Below are 16,829 nucleotides of genomic sequence, written 5' to 3'. Positions count from 1 at the left end.
CAGTCTGACCCATCCTAAAGACCGGAGCAAAAGGGTAATATGATGGATAGTTTTTTTTGTTCAAACCAACATGTACAAGGTGAGAGGCAGCACCTTACTATGTAGAGGGGTTGCACCTCAATACGTCAGCAGTGATGCGTAACTTGTTCGTACCTGTGTATAAGAATGCATTCCTGGGGCGATGTCTTTGTCCAGCCTAGGGGGCAGTGGAGAGTTTTGCCACTGACTGAGCCAGTCCATTGTCAGAGGGCACATATTCATAGTATGTCCTGTAGAGTCTGCGGGAAACTATTACTGTACTTCGTTTGGCAATAAACCTGGCCGGGTGCCTTTCTACCTTATCAGAGTCAGTGGTCATTGGGGGTTCTCTTGGGGTCTACTGTGTCAGCGATCTGCAGAGTCGGGGAAACACACGGGGAACACAAGCACGCAGCCAACTGTTAACATTAAACAGAGCAGAGCACCACACCAGTAACGTCTGACGACACCAGCCACTGGGACGTGGTGCAGGACATTGGAGATGCCAGCCAGACAGCTGCTCTGGAAGGACTTTGATTTCCCCAGAAGGAGAGGACCTTAATGATCTGGCCAGAGGACCAAGCCACAAACAGGAAGCTGCAACTCTGGTAGTGAGAGGGGCACAGACTGAAAGAGATGATGGGGAGAGAGACCACCAGAGGAGGCAGCATCTGGCAAGAGTTAATCCCCAGAGCTGCCAGGAAGAGATGCAAGATGTGGTGCGTGAACCACGTGACACCTTTCTACAGAAGAGAATTAAGACTTTGCTCCTGCAACAAGCTCTGCATGGACAGAGTCTTGAGTGGCATCATTATTATTTATATTATCATAGCAACTAGAAGCCCTAGTCATACACTAGGATCTTACTGTGCTAGGTGCTGTACAAACACAACAAAATTATCCCTGCCTCAACGAGTATCACAGACGTCAATGGGATGTGACCTCCATGGAGCTCCTTAGTTCATACAATGCAAAATAAAGAGGTGATAAGTAACTGTGTAAAATTCTCACCACAGGATTTACTTTGAAGGAGCACTTCATTGTCCTTTAAATTGGTGAAATAATTTACAAAACATTCTGTAACAGCAAAGGAGTTGCCAATAACTTCCAACTATTAAAAAAAAAAAAAAAAAGCTAATTTCTGATTTCCCGTCGTGACCTTTTCTGGAATACTGCTTCCTTGGTTCTATTGCCTACACCAGGGATCGGCAAACTTTGGGATGTGGCCTGCCAGGGTAAGCCCTCTGTCAGGCCAGGCCAGGTTGTTTACTTGCTACGGCCGCAGGTTCGGCTGACCGCAGCTCCCACTGGCCGCAGTTCACTGCTCCAAGCCAATGGAGATGGCAGGAAGCCGCAGCCAGACATCCCTTGGCCCACACCAATTCCCACAGCCCCCATTGGCCTCTGATACTTAATATATTCCTGTGACCGGACTGGGTACTAAATGTAAGCATGGGAATGGTCCTGCTATTGTGGGGAGCTTTCCTGGCTTCTGCACTACCTTGGTGAAATGGGCTAGCGCAAGGATCCGAGTCCTCACTCCCACTTCCTTTACCCAGAGGCCTCTCTGTCCTTGAGGCCTCCTCTTCCACTCTCCTGTCTGGCAGAGTCCTCATAACCCCGACAAGGCTGGGCCCCCAACCCTGTTGTGGTCACCTAAGACGGGCTAGGGTGTCCCCACTCCAGGGTGCTCTCTCTGCACTGGACACTTCCCTGACCCACTGATCATTACATAAGTTAAACAAATACAAGTTATTTAATAAACTATTAATTTAAAAAAAGAATAAGGAAAAATGGGAAAGGTTAAAGAAAACATCCCCCTGCTCTGTTTCAGGGAACATCACAAACAGTGTCTCTGGAATGTCAGGGCAGTGCAGTCTCTGTTCCCTATAGGTCCCAGGTCTTCTTCTCAGGGCCCTGGCTATGCCGCAGGGATGCTGCGGGTTGGACACTTGCTTTGGTGGTGGCCACACACCTCTGGGCTTTGGGTGGTGGAACCCTTCTTCCCAGCATCAGCTCCCCATTGGGTTAAGATCCCCCTCCCAGTCTGACCTGCAAGGACCCTTGGCTGGGGGTGTCTTTCTACGCTGGGCCCTTTGCCCAGGGTCCCCCGTTGGCTGACCCCACTTGCCCACCACACCCGGCTTCAGACTGCCCCAGCTCCAGCCCCAGCTCCACTGTTCTAGCTCCAGCTTTACTTTGCCTTAGCACTGATGCTGCTGCTCTGCCTCCAGCCCCCAGGCTGCTTCTCTGGCCCCTCTGGCTCTGTGGCTGCAGCCCTGCTCCGAGCACAGGTCTGCTCTGTGGGCTGCTTCTGTGACTCTGCTCCCAGCTCTGACTTGCTTCCTGGGCTGCTTTTCTGGCCCCTCTGGCTGGCCTGGCTCTGCTCCCCAGCTCAGCTTGGGCCCCTGCTTTCTCCTTAGGTTGGCCCCACTCTGTCTGACCCAGGCAATTCCAGCTCACACAGAGGATGGGACCTGCCCTGGTCTCCTGACTCTCTGATTAGCCTGCCATCCCTGTCAATCAGGCTGACCTGGAGCACTGGCCTCTCCACATTCCTTTAGTACTGGGCGCTAGCCAACCAAAGCTGAATGTTAGTAAGGGGATAACAGTCCCCTTACATAAAGTATACAGCAAACCTGATCTCCAAGTAGTCCAGAGAAAAGAATTCTTGTATATTTCAATACATTGGTGGCTTATAAAAACAAAACTGACAGGCAGAGCAAGATGACAAACTGACCTGGATATGTTTTTGAAAAACAAGACCGTCTTAGTGCTGAGAATCTATTTTCAGACAATCTAAAATACACTTTAATTATACACTGCCACTTTACTACTGACAGCTCACTGTGATAAAGTGGCAATTGCCCAGTGGAAGATGGCTGCCTTGGATGTTTACCACCAGTAGAGCATCAGTTTGGGGCTAGGGAGGCCATATTTGGTGAAATTATGCTGCATGGGAGCATGACTGTACATCAAATACTGCAGGGGTGTGTAATCCAAAGTGGTACGTGTGGTCTTAGAAACCCGGAAGTCATAGAACTGTGCTAGTTGCACGAATGGTACACATTCACCTTCCGCATCCACTATGTTACAAATAATAGCATAAGACAAAATCTTTAAACTCTTACCAAAGCAGGAATTGGCAAAGCCATACCACATGCAACCATACTCTCCTCCAATCCATCTGCCATGGATGTTGGATGCAAAACTGAGTGTGGTGCCAGAGATGCACACTAACATGTCACTGGCACTGATGTTCAGCAGTAGCATGTTCACAGGGTTGCGCAGGGTTTTAAACTTGCAGAAGAGTATGAGAACTATCAAGTTATTCAAGAAGCCAAATACCAAGATAAATCCAAGGAAAACAGCCACTATGGTGTGCCCTGTTCTAGAGAGTCCAGGTCTTGGCTCATGAGGATCTGTAGATGCTCCAAAGCTCAGGTTGGCTGTCCAGTTGGTACTCATTTCTGACATTATAGTAGGCCGGAGAGTGCAGAAATATTAAATGTTCTACTCTCAGATCTTCTAGCCACTTTACAGAAATATCTCTCCATTACAATACAAATCGATACTAGATTCTTGCGGTCTTCAGTCAGTTGGCAAACTACTTCTTCACTGTTAATAACAGAAAATAGTGTTTCAATAGTAACTGCTTATTCTGTAATCATCTGTCTATGAAACTCATAGGCTGCATAACAGAAGAGACGGATAGCTTCAAGGGCACCATCGTTATTTTAAAATTGGACTATTTCAGATGATTACTTTTAGATCAAAAGTAGAAGGCATCTTAAAGAGCAGCCAGGTCTTCAGAGCAAAGCAATTTCTAGTAATTGTGATCAGTCCCATTGTCACAAATGGGTTCTTCACGACAAAAACATCCTGCACACACAGAAAGAAAACAACAAGCATTACATCCAAGACAATTCTTTCATATTAATACCAAGAGGCTACATTGTCTGTTAACAGTTCTTCCCCTTTGGCAAGAAGAACTTTTGTTAAAACTCAGTCTTTTGTTTTCTCTCTACGTGAATAAAATCAGTTATTTTAGGTCTTGGAGTGCTTTTTGCATTTATGAAAGCTATTCTAGAAGGCTTCCCTCTAGCCAGCAGTTTGTTATGCATAAGATCACTTAGGCACTTTATAAGACAGGCACTAGCGTGAGAAAACATTTAATAAGGAATATGGTTTTATTTAAGCACTCCAGTGTCTCTCCTGCTGTGTTTGTACAGTTTCCAATGCAGTGAAGTCTCAGTCCTGACTGGGGCCTTGGGAGGCTGGGGGAACCTACTATACCATACATAAGCACTGATTACTAAGAATCTGAAGGGAAAAAGGAAGGGTTTTCATATCCAAGCAGCAGCACTGTTAGTGCATTCCTTGAAGATAAAACATGTTGCAAGACTGAAAGACCTACAAGATCTATTTCATATCTACCACATTCACTGGCTATCAGACGTTCGTCTCCACTATTCATAGACCTCAACCAGCTTCTCAATGCTTTTTCCCCTCACAAGACTTAAAAACGTATATCATATGTTCATTATATAAATATTGTATTTGTTCAATTAAAATTTAATTAATTAATACCACAGAGACTATAACACAAAGAAAAAGGAAACTAGTAAAGCACAATATCATGAAAGAGGTATTAACTCTTTAGCCACCGCTTTTAGAACAGGTTGCTGAGAACAGGTTGCTGAGAACATAATTAATCTATATTCTTATTTTACATAGATCTTTTTGTTAAAAGGGAACTAAAAGGACCATTATGATGTCATACAGATTTCCATTCTCAATTTAAAAAGTGCATGGTATCTGAACTAAAAGATAAATTAAAAAAGGGGAGTTAAAATTTCTGTTTCAGACGCCAAGTGTTCCCATATTATTCATTATCTATATTCTTTCTTCATAAATGAAATGTGTTATCCCTTGCACTGCTCCTAACCAGTAGTTTATCTGAGAAGTACTCGATAGAAAGATGCATCACAACACCAAAAAGGTATGGAACAAAACAGCTGAAGAGTTTACTAAAAATTCTGTTTAGCTGTTTCATACAATGTCTCTCTGGTGTAATGATGTGTTTTTCTAGCAAGTATTTTTTCTTCATACTGTACCATACTTGCAAAGTCATTGTGCACTTCTAAACAATCATATTGCTACATCCATCTTATTACTGTAATGATTTTATTTAAACTACACAATGTATCATGACTTTACCTTTGTGAATTATAAAATATAGATGTTTTTCAGGAGCCATTTTCATTATTAACTTACAATTCAAAAGGTTAACTTTTCCTACATCTCTCCCTTTTATCAGAAGTAGAATAATTTGGTTTGATAAAATTAAGTGGTAAAGCCAAGGAAAAGAATATGTTTGGAGCCCTGACAATACCTTTTAAGTTGTCCCGGATAGGTCTGGTCCTGGGCTTTCCCAATGAAGGGAAAGTGAATGGTTCTGTTCTGTGAATGAGATGTGCTTTAAACACAACTAGAAGTAACTTTAGAGCAGTAGCAGGAAAGTATGCAGGAACAAAATGAAGAGGTAAACAAAATATAGATTTATTATATTAAGCATTTTTTGGCCAATAAAATTTCATAGCAGGAGAGTCCAACAGTTTTAACATCAGAACGGCCATGCTGGTCAGACCAATGGTCCCGCCCAAACTCTGAGGCCCACCTCGCAGGGTCCTAGAGTCTGGATGTGACATTGCACTCTATATGAAAGTATGCTGATAAGTGTGAACATAATGTAACTGTGACAGTCAGCAGCGACCCCCTAACAGCTAGTAGTTTTATAATAGCTGGCAACCATTAGGGGAAATTGGACACCTCACGGACACAGTAGCCTGAACTTTTGAACTGTCTTCCCTTATCGGTCTTGAGGCAGTTGAAGCTGGTCCTAAGCCGGTTTTTGCTGAGCAGATTGCAGAAGTGCAGGGTTTGCTAACCACCAATCAAATGCTAACATGGCCGAAGCCTGTGTGTGAATGTGTTTAAAAGATTCTTGGTTTTTGTGTGAAGTAGAGTTTTTTTGTACCAAGGTACAGAACTCTCCTTTCTTCTGCAGAATAAAGCAACCTTTCCTTATCCCTGTCTGGCCGTCACTGGCTCTCAGCTAGGTGGACCCAACATTTCGGTAACATACCTAAAATATGCTTCATGCAAAAGGTCTCTTGTAAGGTATTGTTACAAAGCTTATAATCTACTGAGTGTGATCATCCTATTTGTATAAATGTATCACTCTTGTATCTGAAACTAGAAATATGAAATATAACTCTGATAGCCTACTGTAATTATGCAAAGTGTGGGCCATTAATGGTGGAATCTTGATGGCTCCCATTAACCAGGACAATTGACTGTAGATAGTTCTGTTTGATAGGGAACATAACCCCCCACCCCCAACTCATTAAATAAATTTTGCCATTGTTTTGTAATTAGATACGCTTTGCAATTGTTTTTACACGCCCCTATATGCAGGCCTCAGGCTTCAACTAAACCCATGCTAAATAAGAACAATTTGTTTATCAGCATACTGAGCACTGGGGCATGAAGAAACTGGGGTGTGAAGAAACTAGGTATGAAGAAACGGGGTATGAAACACTGACAAAAGAGGAACTGGGAGGAGGACAAGGGGTCCCTTGGGTGCCAGCTCAGCTTTAGGCAAGTATAGTGTGACAAATATTGCCTACTTAGGCAAGTATAGTGTGGCAAATATTGCTTATTTAAGGTAACCGCAAGGAGGGGTTACAAAATGACCAGCGCAACACTGCCAAAACACATGAAACGTTGAAATAGCTTGCTGATTTACAATATTTTATGCCAGATATGGTAAAAATGTTAATCTTAATTTGCAGTGTTAGCAATATAACCCAAATATGGGTATGTTTATGTGTGACGTTTTGCGGTTTTAACCTTTATAAGCTTGGTAAAATTGTAAAGGGCAGAGCAGCCTACCTCTTGCATGGGGTTACGCTGTCTCTCCCTGTATGCATACTTGTAATCTTGTTATAACAATAAAAGGAGCCTCTGCTTGTCTGACCCAAATCAACTGAGTGGATGTCTTTTCCACAACATGTTTTACTTTTAAGTCTTCCTATATACCTGTGTGCTGGCAAGTGGGTAACAAAGTCTTACAATGACATGTGATCATGTCACCTGAACTGGAATCCATCTTTAACCTGATGTTTTTCCATTGAGAAGGAGGGGTGGGAACCCAGAGAGGGACAAAGGATTCCTGCCTTATGCAAAAGATATATAAGTGGATGGAACAGAACAAAGGAGGCTGCAGTCATGAGAAATCCCCTAGCTACCACCTGAGCTGGAACAAGGACTGTACCGGGGAAAGGACTGTGACCAGACTAGGAATGCGTACAGTCTGTGATAGAAGCTTGAGGGTAAGATTTTATCTGTATTCAGTTTTATTACTGTATTAGGTTTAGATTTGCGTGTTTTATTTTATTTTACTTGGTAATTTACTTTGTTCTGTCTGCTATTACTTGGAACCACCTAAATCCTACTTTCTGTACTTAATAAAATCACTTTTTACTTATTAATTAACCCAGAGTATGTATTAATACCTGAGGGGACAAACAGCTGTGCATCTCTCTTTATCAGTGGTATAGGGGGCAAACAATTTATGAGTTTACCATGTATAAGCTTTATACAAGGTAAAACGGAATTATTTGGGGTTTGGACCCCATTGGGAGTTGGGCATCTGAGTGTTAAAAATAGGAACACTTTTCAAATTGCTTTCAGTGAAGTCTGCAGCTTTGGGACACGTGGTTCAGACCCTGGGTCTGTGTTGGAGCAGACTGGCATGCCTGGCTCAACAAGACAGGGTGCTGGAGTCCCAAGCTGGCAAGGAAAGCAGGGGCAGAAGTAGTCTTGGAACATCAGTTGGCAAACCCAAGGGGGTTTTTGTGATCCAACCTGTCACACTGGGATCCAGCCTAAATCTGGACGTCTACAATGCAATTAAACAGCCTCTTGGCCAGCCACGGATGTCTAATTACAGTGTAGATATACTCACGCTGCCTGATTCGTTCTTTACTATAGTTTCAACCATTTTGTCTAGTACTGAAGTTAGATTTACCAGCCTGTAATTGCCCGGATCACCTCTGGAGCTTTTTTTTTTTTCAAAATCAGCATTACATTAGCTATCTGCCAGTCATTTGGATGAGAGGCTGATTTAAGCGATAGGTTGCATACCAGTTATCAGTTCTGCAATTTCATATTTGAGTTCCTTCAGAACTCTTGGGTGAATATCATCTGGTCCTGGTGACTTATTACTGTTTAATTTATCATCAATTTGTTCCAAAGCTTCCTCTATTGACATCTCAATCTAAGCTAGTTCCTCAGATTTGTCATTTAAAAAGAATGTCACATCTTCTGCAGTGAAAACTGAGGTTCATTTCAACCTAGTTTGGACCAGTAGATGCAGCTCAGTTTCGAGAAAAAGCAGTCACACTGCCCCAAGAAAGAGCTCAGGGAGGGTTTACAGGTGCTGGGGAACTGTTAGCCAGCACTATAATCTGAAGAACAGACTATTCATGAGTGTTTTTTATAATTGTATTTATATCAACCTAAAAAATGTAGTTTACTTTTTTTCCATTTCCCATACAGCTTTACTCATCTCTTTTTCATCTGACCACTTGTTTTAGATTCATCCTGCTCTCAGCCCCCCACAACTCTGTCTTTGTTTATAACCAATCAACTGTACTGAAGAATTTGGCTTCAAAGTTCATCCACACACAGATTTTTGTTCTGGTATAGCTATTTCAATTAGGCTTGTGGGATATTTTTAAACTAAAATAATTATACTGGTACAACCTGTAGTGTGGATGCACCTATACCAGTGTAAAGGTGCCTTTATACCAGTATAGCTTATTTCCTTTCACGTGGTATGGAAAAAAACTCTACCAGTATAAGCACTTTCATATCAATATAATTTCATCTAAACAAGAAGAGTTGTATCACTTTAATCGTACCGACACACGATACAATTTTTGTGCATAGACAAGGCCTTAGGTTACAAACTTATAAACGAGCATGTGAGTAACTTTACATAGGAGGAAAATCTCTGCTGAGTTCATGAATAAATCCTTGGTGCACAAAGCAATATACCTGCATATTTGCAGAATTGGGACCTCAGACTATCAACTCCTTAAGGTAGGGTATATGTTTGTCATCGCTGCAAAGTGCAATAGACTCCTTATGTATATGCCAGCAACATAGAGCTTGTGTATTGGCTAGAGAAATAAAATAATATTTTTTTAAAAACCACACACATTGGGGATGTCTGCTGATACTGCCAGATAAAATAAAAAGCAGGCTGAGTAAGGTTTGCTTAAGTCCCCAAGAAGACATAGGGGTATCTAATGGGGAAAGTCTGAAGTTCTGACTAAGAATAGTCCCATATTAAAAACACAAATACAGTACCATATCCTAAATTTATTTATAGATTTAGACAGACCACATGCCAAATGATGGTGTTAAATGAAGCCTAGCAGCTTTCTTATTTATTTATTTGAGACCCCGAGTTGGATTTATCCTGCCTTAATATTAGCGTATAATTGATTAATATGGATTTGATCCTCCCAAGTGCTCAGTTCTGCTGTAAGATGCTTGAGTACTCTCAGTGCCAACTTACTTCATCACTATGCAAGATTGAGCCCTACATCAGTATGATTTTTCACCTCTTCTCATTAGCAAATTCTTAACTGAACAGTCAATTCTGTTGTTTTTTTTAAATATTAAATCTCTAAGTGGCTTTTCAGCATTTAAAAAATACCATTAGTAAATGAATTGCATAGCGTTCATCAAACAGTATTGCCAGGTCTCTGCGTATTAGCTTGCTTCTGGGCAGGAAGGAAAACACTGAAAATTATCTGAAACATTTGGCCAAGTGAAATGTCTTGGATATTAGTACAAGTCACCAATGAGCCTCAACAGAGCATTTTTTTATTTTATATGTTACAAATTTTAAAAATAGTTCTGACAAATACTAGTCAACAAGATGCTGAATGCACGGACTCCCGTCATTGTTAGCAGTTTCTTCTGAAGCAATCTTGTGGGAAAAGAGACAAATAAGTATGATCTGTGCTTTGCATTGATTAAACCATTCCTTCCAACTTTGCCCAAAAAGAAGGATGTAGCTTGTGACTTGAAAGTTATTGAGCTTGTCAGCATTAAGGGGTTTCGGTTTATATTTTTGAAATTACACTTCTTTATTTCCAATTGAGGGATTCTTAATCTACATTATCTTGCAAAGTTGTAAACCATGGCAGAGAATGGTCCTCGATTCACTTCCAAACTTAATTGTTGATAAAACTATAAAGAAAAACATTCAGATGTCCAAAACCTCTTGCAAATAAAATAAAATTTAAAAAAATAATTCTTTTGGTATGCATCAGAGCAGTATAACAAACTTTTCGCTTGTTGTGGATACAGCCCTGAACAATTTCCTGATTTAAGATTTCACAGTAAGTGCAGTGGTTCATTTAAAAAAAATAACTTAAATACATTTATCCAGCATAAAAGTGTATTGAAAAATGTAACATTTAAAACTGTTTTGATATTTCAAAGTAAATCTTCACTGAAAATCTTTTATAGATGCAAACAACTAATTCTTGGAGTTTATGCTAGATTAATGAACATTCACCATTTATCTTAATCTGTTGAATAAAAGGCTAAGTTTTATTCTGAATTTTGAAATAGTAAATATCAACATGATCAGATCTTACCTTTTTAGTTTATATATGGCAAACCAAATTAATACAATTATTTGAGTTCTCCACATACAAAAGGGGCAGACCAAAAAAATCCCTCTTGAATACTACTCAGAGAGAGAGAGAGAGAATTTATGGGACTCTCAAAGAACGACCCAGGATACATGGAGATGGCAGGAATGGCAGAGACTTGTACATGTCCAAAGTGACATTTGATGGCACAGGAATGATTTAGGCCATGTCTACATCTAAAGTTTTGCAGCGCTGGTTGTTACAGCTGTATTAGTACAGCTGTATAGGGCCAGCGCTGCAGAGTGGCCACACTTACAGCAACCAGCGCTGCAAGTGGTGTTAGATGTGGCCACACTGCAGCGCTGTTGGGCGGCTTCAAGGGGGGTTCCGGGAACGCGAGAGCAAACCGGGAAAGGAGACCCGCTTCGCCGCGGTTTGCTCTCTCGTTCCCGGAGCCACCCAGCAAACCGCAGGGAAGGAGACCTGCTTGCTCTGGGCTCTGGGAACGCGAGAGCAAACCGGGAAAGGAGACCCGCTTCGCCGCGGTTTGCTCTCTCGTTCCCGGAGCCACCCAGCAAACCGCAGGGAAGGAGACCTGCTTGCTCTGGGCTCCGGGAACGCGAGAGCAAACCGGGAAAGGAGACCCGCTTCGCCGCGGTTTGCTCTCTCGTTCCCGGAGCCACCCAGCAAACCGCAGGGAAGGAGACCTGCTTGCTCTGGGCTCCGGGAACGAGAGAGCAAACCGGGAAAGGAGACCAGCTTGATTACCAGAGGCTTCCTCCTTCCACGGAGGTCAAGAAAAGCGCTGGTAAGTGTCTACATTGGATTACCAGCGCTGGATCACCAGCGCTGGATCCTCTACACCCGAGACAAAACGGGAGTACGGCCAGCGCTGCAAACAGGGAGTTGCAGCGCTGGTGGTGCCCTGCAGATGTGTACACCTTCAAAGTTGCAGCGCTGTAACTCCCTCACCAGCGCTGCAACTTTCTGATGTAGACAAGCCCTTAGATTCAGGCGTTTAAAAACAATTAAGAAACAGAACTCTGGCCAAATTTTTTGAAGCACTCTCAGATCGCATTGATTGCTGGGTCCCCAAACCTCCGAAAATCAGACTACTTGTTTAGATAATTAACTTTAGATACCACATTTGAAAACTTTGCTCTCCCTTTACACTAATGTAGTAAAACAAACTACAAAACCTAGACTAGATTGCCTATCACACTTAGGGGAAAATGTACTAGTTCTTAAGATAGGCAAGGAATTTTTGAATATTAAAGCGGGGAGGGGAGGTGAATAGTTTGCAGGAAAACTCTGAGCCACTTTTGTAGCTGGACCACCTCTTTAGCACCTTAAAAATTAAAGTCACACCCTAGAGATCTTTGTTATTCAACAAGGAAAAGCAAGCAATTGTCAGTATAGTTCAATTCTAACTACCAACTAGACAACACAGTTAAGCATTAAGCAAAAGTAATGAAGAGGTGCCATTTTTGGGACTTGGGAGTAACTCTGGGATACTATTTTAGGCTTTACCAGCTACAACAGGGCAACTCTCCAACAGATTAATAGACAGCATCTTCACTGAGTACCTTAAAACTGCCCAAGCATTTAAACTCCCTCACATCTGCCAGCAAAGTAAATATGTATGGCCAAATGCCAAGGGAAAGAAATACAACGCTGCCTAGATCGTTGTTTGTGACTTACTCTGATTTATTAAAACTTTTTTATAGATTTTTTCAGATAATTTTAATCTGGCACGTAGAAAAATACATCTACATCTGTTTAGAAGTCAGGATTTAAAGAAAATCATGTCTTCAGCACGGTGATTCTTAGATATGATGTAGAGGAGATGTAATCTCCTGCAATTCCGTGCAGGCTGCTACCCCGCAGCCCGAGGAATTAGAAAACATAATCACATCTGAAAGTTACATGCAGGTTTCTCAATTATGGGTAGGAACAAGGCTGAAGAAATTGTAAGTGAAAAATTAATTCTGATCGGAAGATGCCCCACCAGCAGGGAACCCCGCCTCATTTAATTTCGTGCTATCAGCATGTTGCAGAGGGGCAGAGCTGGAAGGTGCCTGACGACCCCCACGCAAGAGGGATTAGCCCCCCTATTCCTCAAACCAGAAAGGCGGCTCCTGGCCGTTTTAATCCCCCCTCCGCACTCACCGCAGCACCGCCGAAGAGGGACAGCGGGGTCTCAGCCGGGCGGCAGGTCTGTGCAAACGCTACTTCCTTTCCGGGGCGCTGGGGGCTGTGCGGCTCCCGAGTCACACGGGGGAAGCGAAGCCGGCCGCTGCCCCCCTTCAGCGGCCGCCCCGACGCCCGCGCCTCGAGCAGGGTCCCCGCCAACTTGGCCGGCGGGTGAGTCTGAGTCTCCGTCTCCCGCCCCGCTCCCGGCGGGCAGGGGGCTCGGCGCTGCCGGCTTGGGAAGCGCGACTCCAGCCACCGCGCCCGGCGCTTGCTGACCCAGCGCTCTAAAAGGGCGAGCGACTCAGCCCGCGCGCTCCCTAGCCCCGCGGGGCGCCTCACCCCCCCCCCCAGGCTCCGCCCCGCTCTCTGCCCATTGGGGGGCGGGGGCCCAACCCCTTCCCCTTGGCAGCCTCCCTCCGCCCCGCGGCGGGCACCTTTCCTATAGCTCCTCCCTCTGCCCGCCCCTGCCTCGGCCGGGCTGTCACTCCGGCGGCGGGAGCTTTAAAGGGGGCAGGATCCGGCGCGGGGCACTGGGAGCCTTGCAAAGAAAGCTGCACACGCAGCCCCCCCAAAGGAACGGGGGTAGCAGCTGCTGCTGCTGCTGCAAGAGACGCCGCTGCCAGGGCTCAAGCTGTGGCCGCGGCCCCTGGCATTGACATCCAGCTCGGCTCCACGTGCCCAAGGAGAGGTGACAGACGCGCACATGTGTGTGCCTGGAGGGGGGCTGCTTATCCTGTTTAGCGTTTGGCTTCTGTGTGCACATCCTGGGGGGGGGGGCTGATCTTCTGGGAGACACTCTCCTGCCCCCGCCCCCGCCCCCGCCGCCCTTCTCTGTATGCAACAGTTTGCGGAGCTCAGCATCTCAGTGCCTGGCTCCTTCCCTTTCCTACGAGCCAGAGGAGGCTGCAGCTTTATGCTCTTGCTAGGGTTTGTCAACTCCAGCACTGTCCTGGGGTCCGGAATTAAAGATTAATCTTTAACTACAGATTGTCTTGAGATAAAACGTCCAGGAATACATCAAGCCAAAGCTGGCAAACCGCTTTCTTGTTGCCCGTGCGCATAAGAACCAGCTGGGCAGAAAGAGGACTGGACACTGTTCAGTCTGAAATCACTGGCACTTTCTGTCCCCTGTTGCTCCTTTAATGAGAAACATTCCGGCAATACCTATTCAGCCCCCAGGGTGGGCTCTGTGTGCCTTTTAGGAAACGATCGAATTGGGAAAGAGACAGTTTTGTCTCTCCAACTCCAGGGTTTGGGTCTCGCACCGTTTAAATAATAACAAGCCCAGCAAGCAGCCTCCCCCTTTAGGAGAAGACGCTTTGCCAGAGCAGAATACAAGGAATATGGGAAAATTCGTTTCTGAAGAGAGAAGCAATCAATTGCTAGTTGAAAGGCCATTTTGGAAAGCGAAAGTGAGATCACGAGATTATCCAGCAATCCGAATGACCTGCGCTGTGGATAATCCACAATTCAGGCTTTCAGCACAGATCCTCCCAGTATCTGCTGTTCCGCATGCCGATGTTCCCACCAGCTCCGTGGGTTTACTTTTTGAGTTGCGTCACCTGACTTACTGAGTTACACACTGGAGTGAGACATCTGAGTACAGCGATAATGTGAAGCTGGTTGTAGATAGATCATTCCTTCAAGACAAGAAGAAAAACACGCCTGCAGCGACTGAGGAACCCAGCTTCTGAATATTTAACGTTGCAGAGTAATACAATTTGGTCAAAGTGTGTGGGATAAAATGTAGGTCTTTATAGCTAGATGATAAACTGGATTTCCAATATTTCTTTCTAGTCCCTTATCTCTCTCTACTAGGATTGCAAAAGTTAACTCTGCAGTTTTGGACTTCATCAATTTAGGGCAGGAGGTGAAGGGACTTTCTCTCAGGGCTAATAAGCCCCTTCTCCCCTTCTTGTTAGGGTGTGAAAGACCCACAGACAAGGGGGGAACTGATTGTCTACACTGGGGAAACAGTAATATAGACTAGAGGCAAATTAAACTATGACTGGAGCAGAAGAACTGGACCCTAGGACTTCCCTTCTAACTGCCAGGTGACAGAGTCACTCTCTCACTTCTGAGAGAAAGCTCACGCTCCAAAACATCTGTTAGTCTATAAGGTGCCACAGGATTCTTTGCTGCTTTTACAGATCCAGACTAACACGGCTACCCCTCTGATACTCTCCCACTTCTGTGGCCCAATGACTATCCAAGTTTTTATCCACTGTGGAAGATGTTTCACCAGATGAGACTGAGGGAACCCCACATCAGAATATCCCATACCTCAGTGCTTAGGGCTGAGTCCTGATGATTTGTGGGATGGTCTCCCACTTCTTTCTTCCCCTCTGATGGCGATGGGGGAAAAATAAATACAAGTTTCCCACATCCCAGAGGAGCGCTCTAACCATTGGACCACAGATTATAAAATGAGCACCACCCCCAGCTCCTCCTCCTGCTGCCACTGCTGTTTTGTGTGGATTAGAAGTTTACCCAAGTCATTCTCACAAGAAACACTTTGTGCCTGAGCCACCTGACTCCTATAGAAGGGTTCCTAGCATGAATCCCAAGCAGAGGCAGGCATGTTCCTACAGCCCAGATTTAGGTACCTCTCTCTGTTAGGTGTGTGCTAAATGCCATCCCTCTATCTGGTCCTAATTTCTCATCGGCTAGTTTAGGTGGCTCTCTCCCTAGCAGGCTGTCTTTTGTGAATTCCATTCTAAAGCCCTTCTCTTTCCTGCCATCATTATACAGGGATCTCAAGCTCCTAACTCAGGCTTTGTGAAACTCAATGATATTCCTGGGATTTTCTAGGCACTTAAAAATTAATCATTGTGATGCTCAGCATCAGTAAGCCTAAATCCCTTTGTGAATATTGCCATCAGAGAGACTTATTTTACATGACTTATCTGTTCTCAGATTTATCCACATTTGCCAGGTGCAGCTTTGTCTGTTTTTGAACTTTCATGGCTTGGGGTAAAGCAGACAATTCCAGGCTTAGGGTTTTTCTGTGCTGAAGTACATATTGTGCAAAAAAGATAAAAAAAAATACAATATATATTTAAAATTCAAAAACTTATACCATCAATAATTCCTTCTAATAGGGAAAAAAGACTCTGGGGAGTGCATCTGTAGACAAAATCCTTATAGAGAAAATTATTCTGGGGCTATACCTTTCTTAACATGACCGCTGCTAGCTCCGTTTCTTCCTGAGCTGATAACATGAGGCTTTTTAAAATTGTAGGTGGAGGTAAAAGCCTGCAGTTGAACATCCTCCTCCTACTCCACCTCAGCCCACGTCCAGACTAACCCGCTGTATCGGCGGGTTAAAATCGATTGCTCGGGGATCGATATATTGCGTCTAGTCTGGAAGCGATGTATCGATCCCTGAGCGCGCTTACATCGATTCCGGAACTCCATCAACCCGAACGGAGTTCCGGAATCGACACGGAGAGCCGCGGATATCGATCCCACACCGTCTGGACGGGTGAGTAACTCGATCTTAGAAATTCGACTTCAGCTACGTTATTCACGTAGCTGAAGTTGCGTATCTAAGATCGATTTTCCTCCCCTAGTCTGGACGTGGTCAGTTTATAAAGATCCTTTATAAAACTGGATTCAGGCAGTTCTCTACTTCCTCTGGCTGATAGATGGCTAGTGTGATGCACCTAACAGGTCAGGAAGAGAAGTTAATTCAGAAATTAAAACAGAAACAATTGAGATAAGCTTGAGTTTTGTATTTGTTTTTAAACTGTGTCTAACACAATGGGGCCTTGATCTCTGACTGGCATCCTGATAATACAGACAATAAATAATGTGTTTCAAAGCTTTGAAAAAAAGCTACTTGAGAAACTAAGCTGGGGAAAACCTAACACAGGC

At 44.1% G+C, this 16,829-nt stretch overlaps 1 protein-coding gene across 1 annotated transcript in view; it reads right to left on the bottom strand.

Annotated features, from left to right (window-relative positions):
• LOC127034074 (vertebrate ancient opsin-like) overlaps positions 1-3,495 on the bottom strand; it is a 124,241-nt gene extending 120,746 nt beyond the window's left edge. Inside the window, exon 1 of the mRNA XM_050922546.1 lies at positions 3,150-3,495. Coding sequence (XP_050778503.1) covers positions 3,150-3,495 — 346 coding nt within the window. The remainder of the gene's footprint in view (positions 1-3,149) is intronic.
• Positions 3,496-16,829: the final 13,334 nt, after the last annotated feature.

This window comes from Gopherus flavomarginatus, chromosome 1, assembly GCF_025201925.1.
Source record: "Gopherus flavomarginatus isolate rGopFla2 chromosome 1, rGopFla2.mat.asm, whole genome shotgun sequence".
NCBI lineage: Eukaryota > Metazoa > Chordata > Testudines > Testudinidae > Gopherus > Gopherus flavomarginatus.
This window is presented reverse-complemented; position numbering and strand designations above follow the sequence as displayed.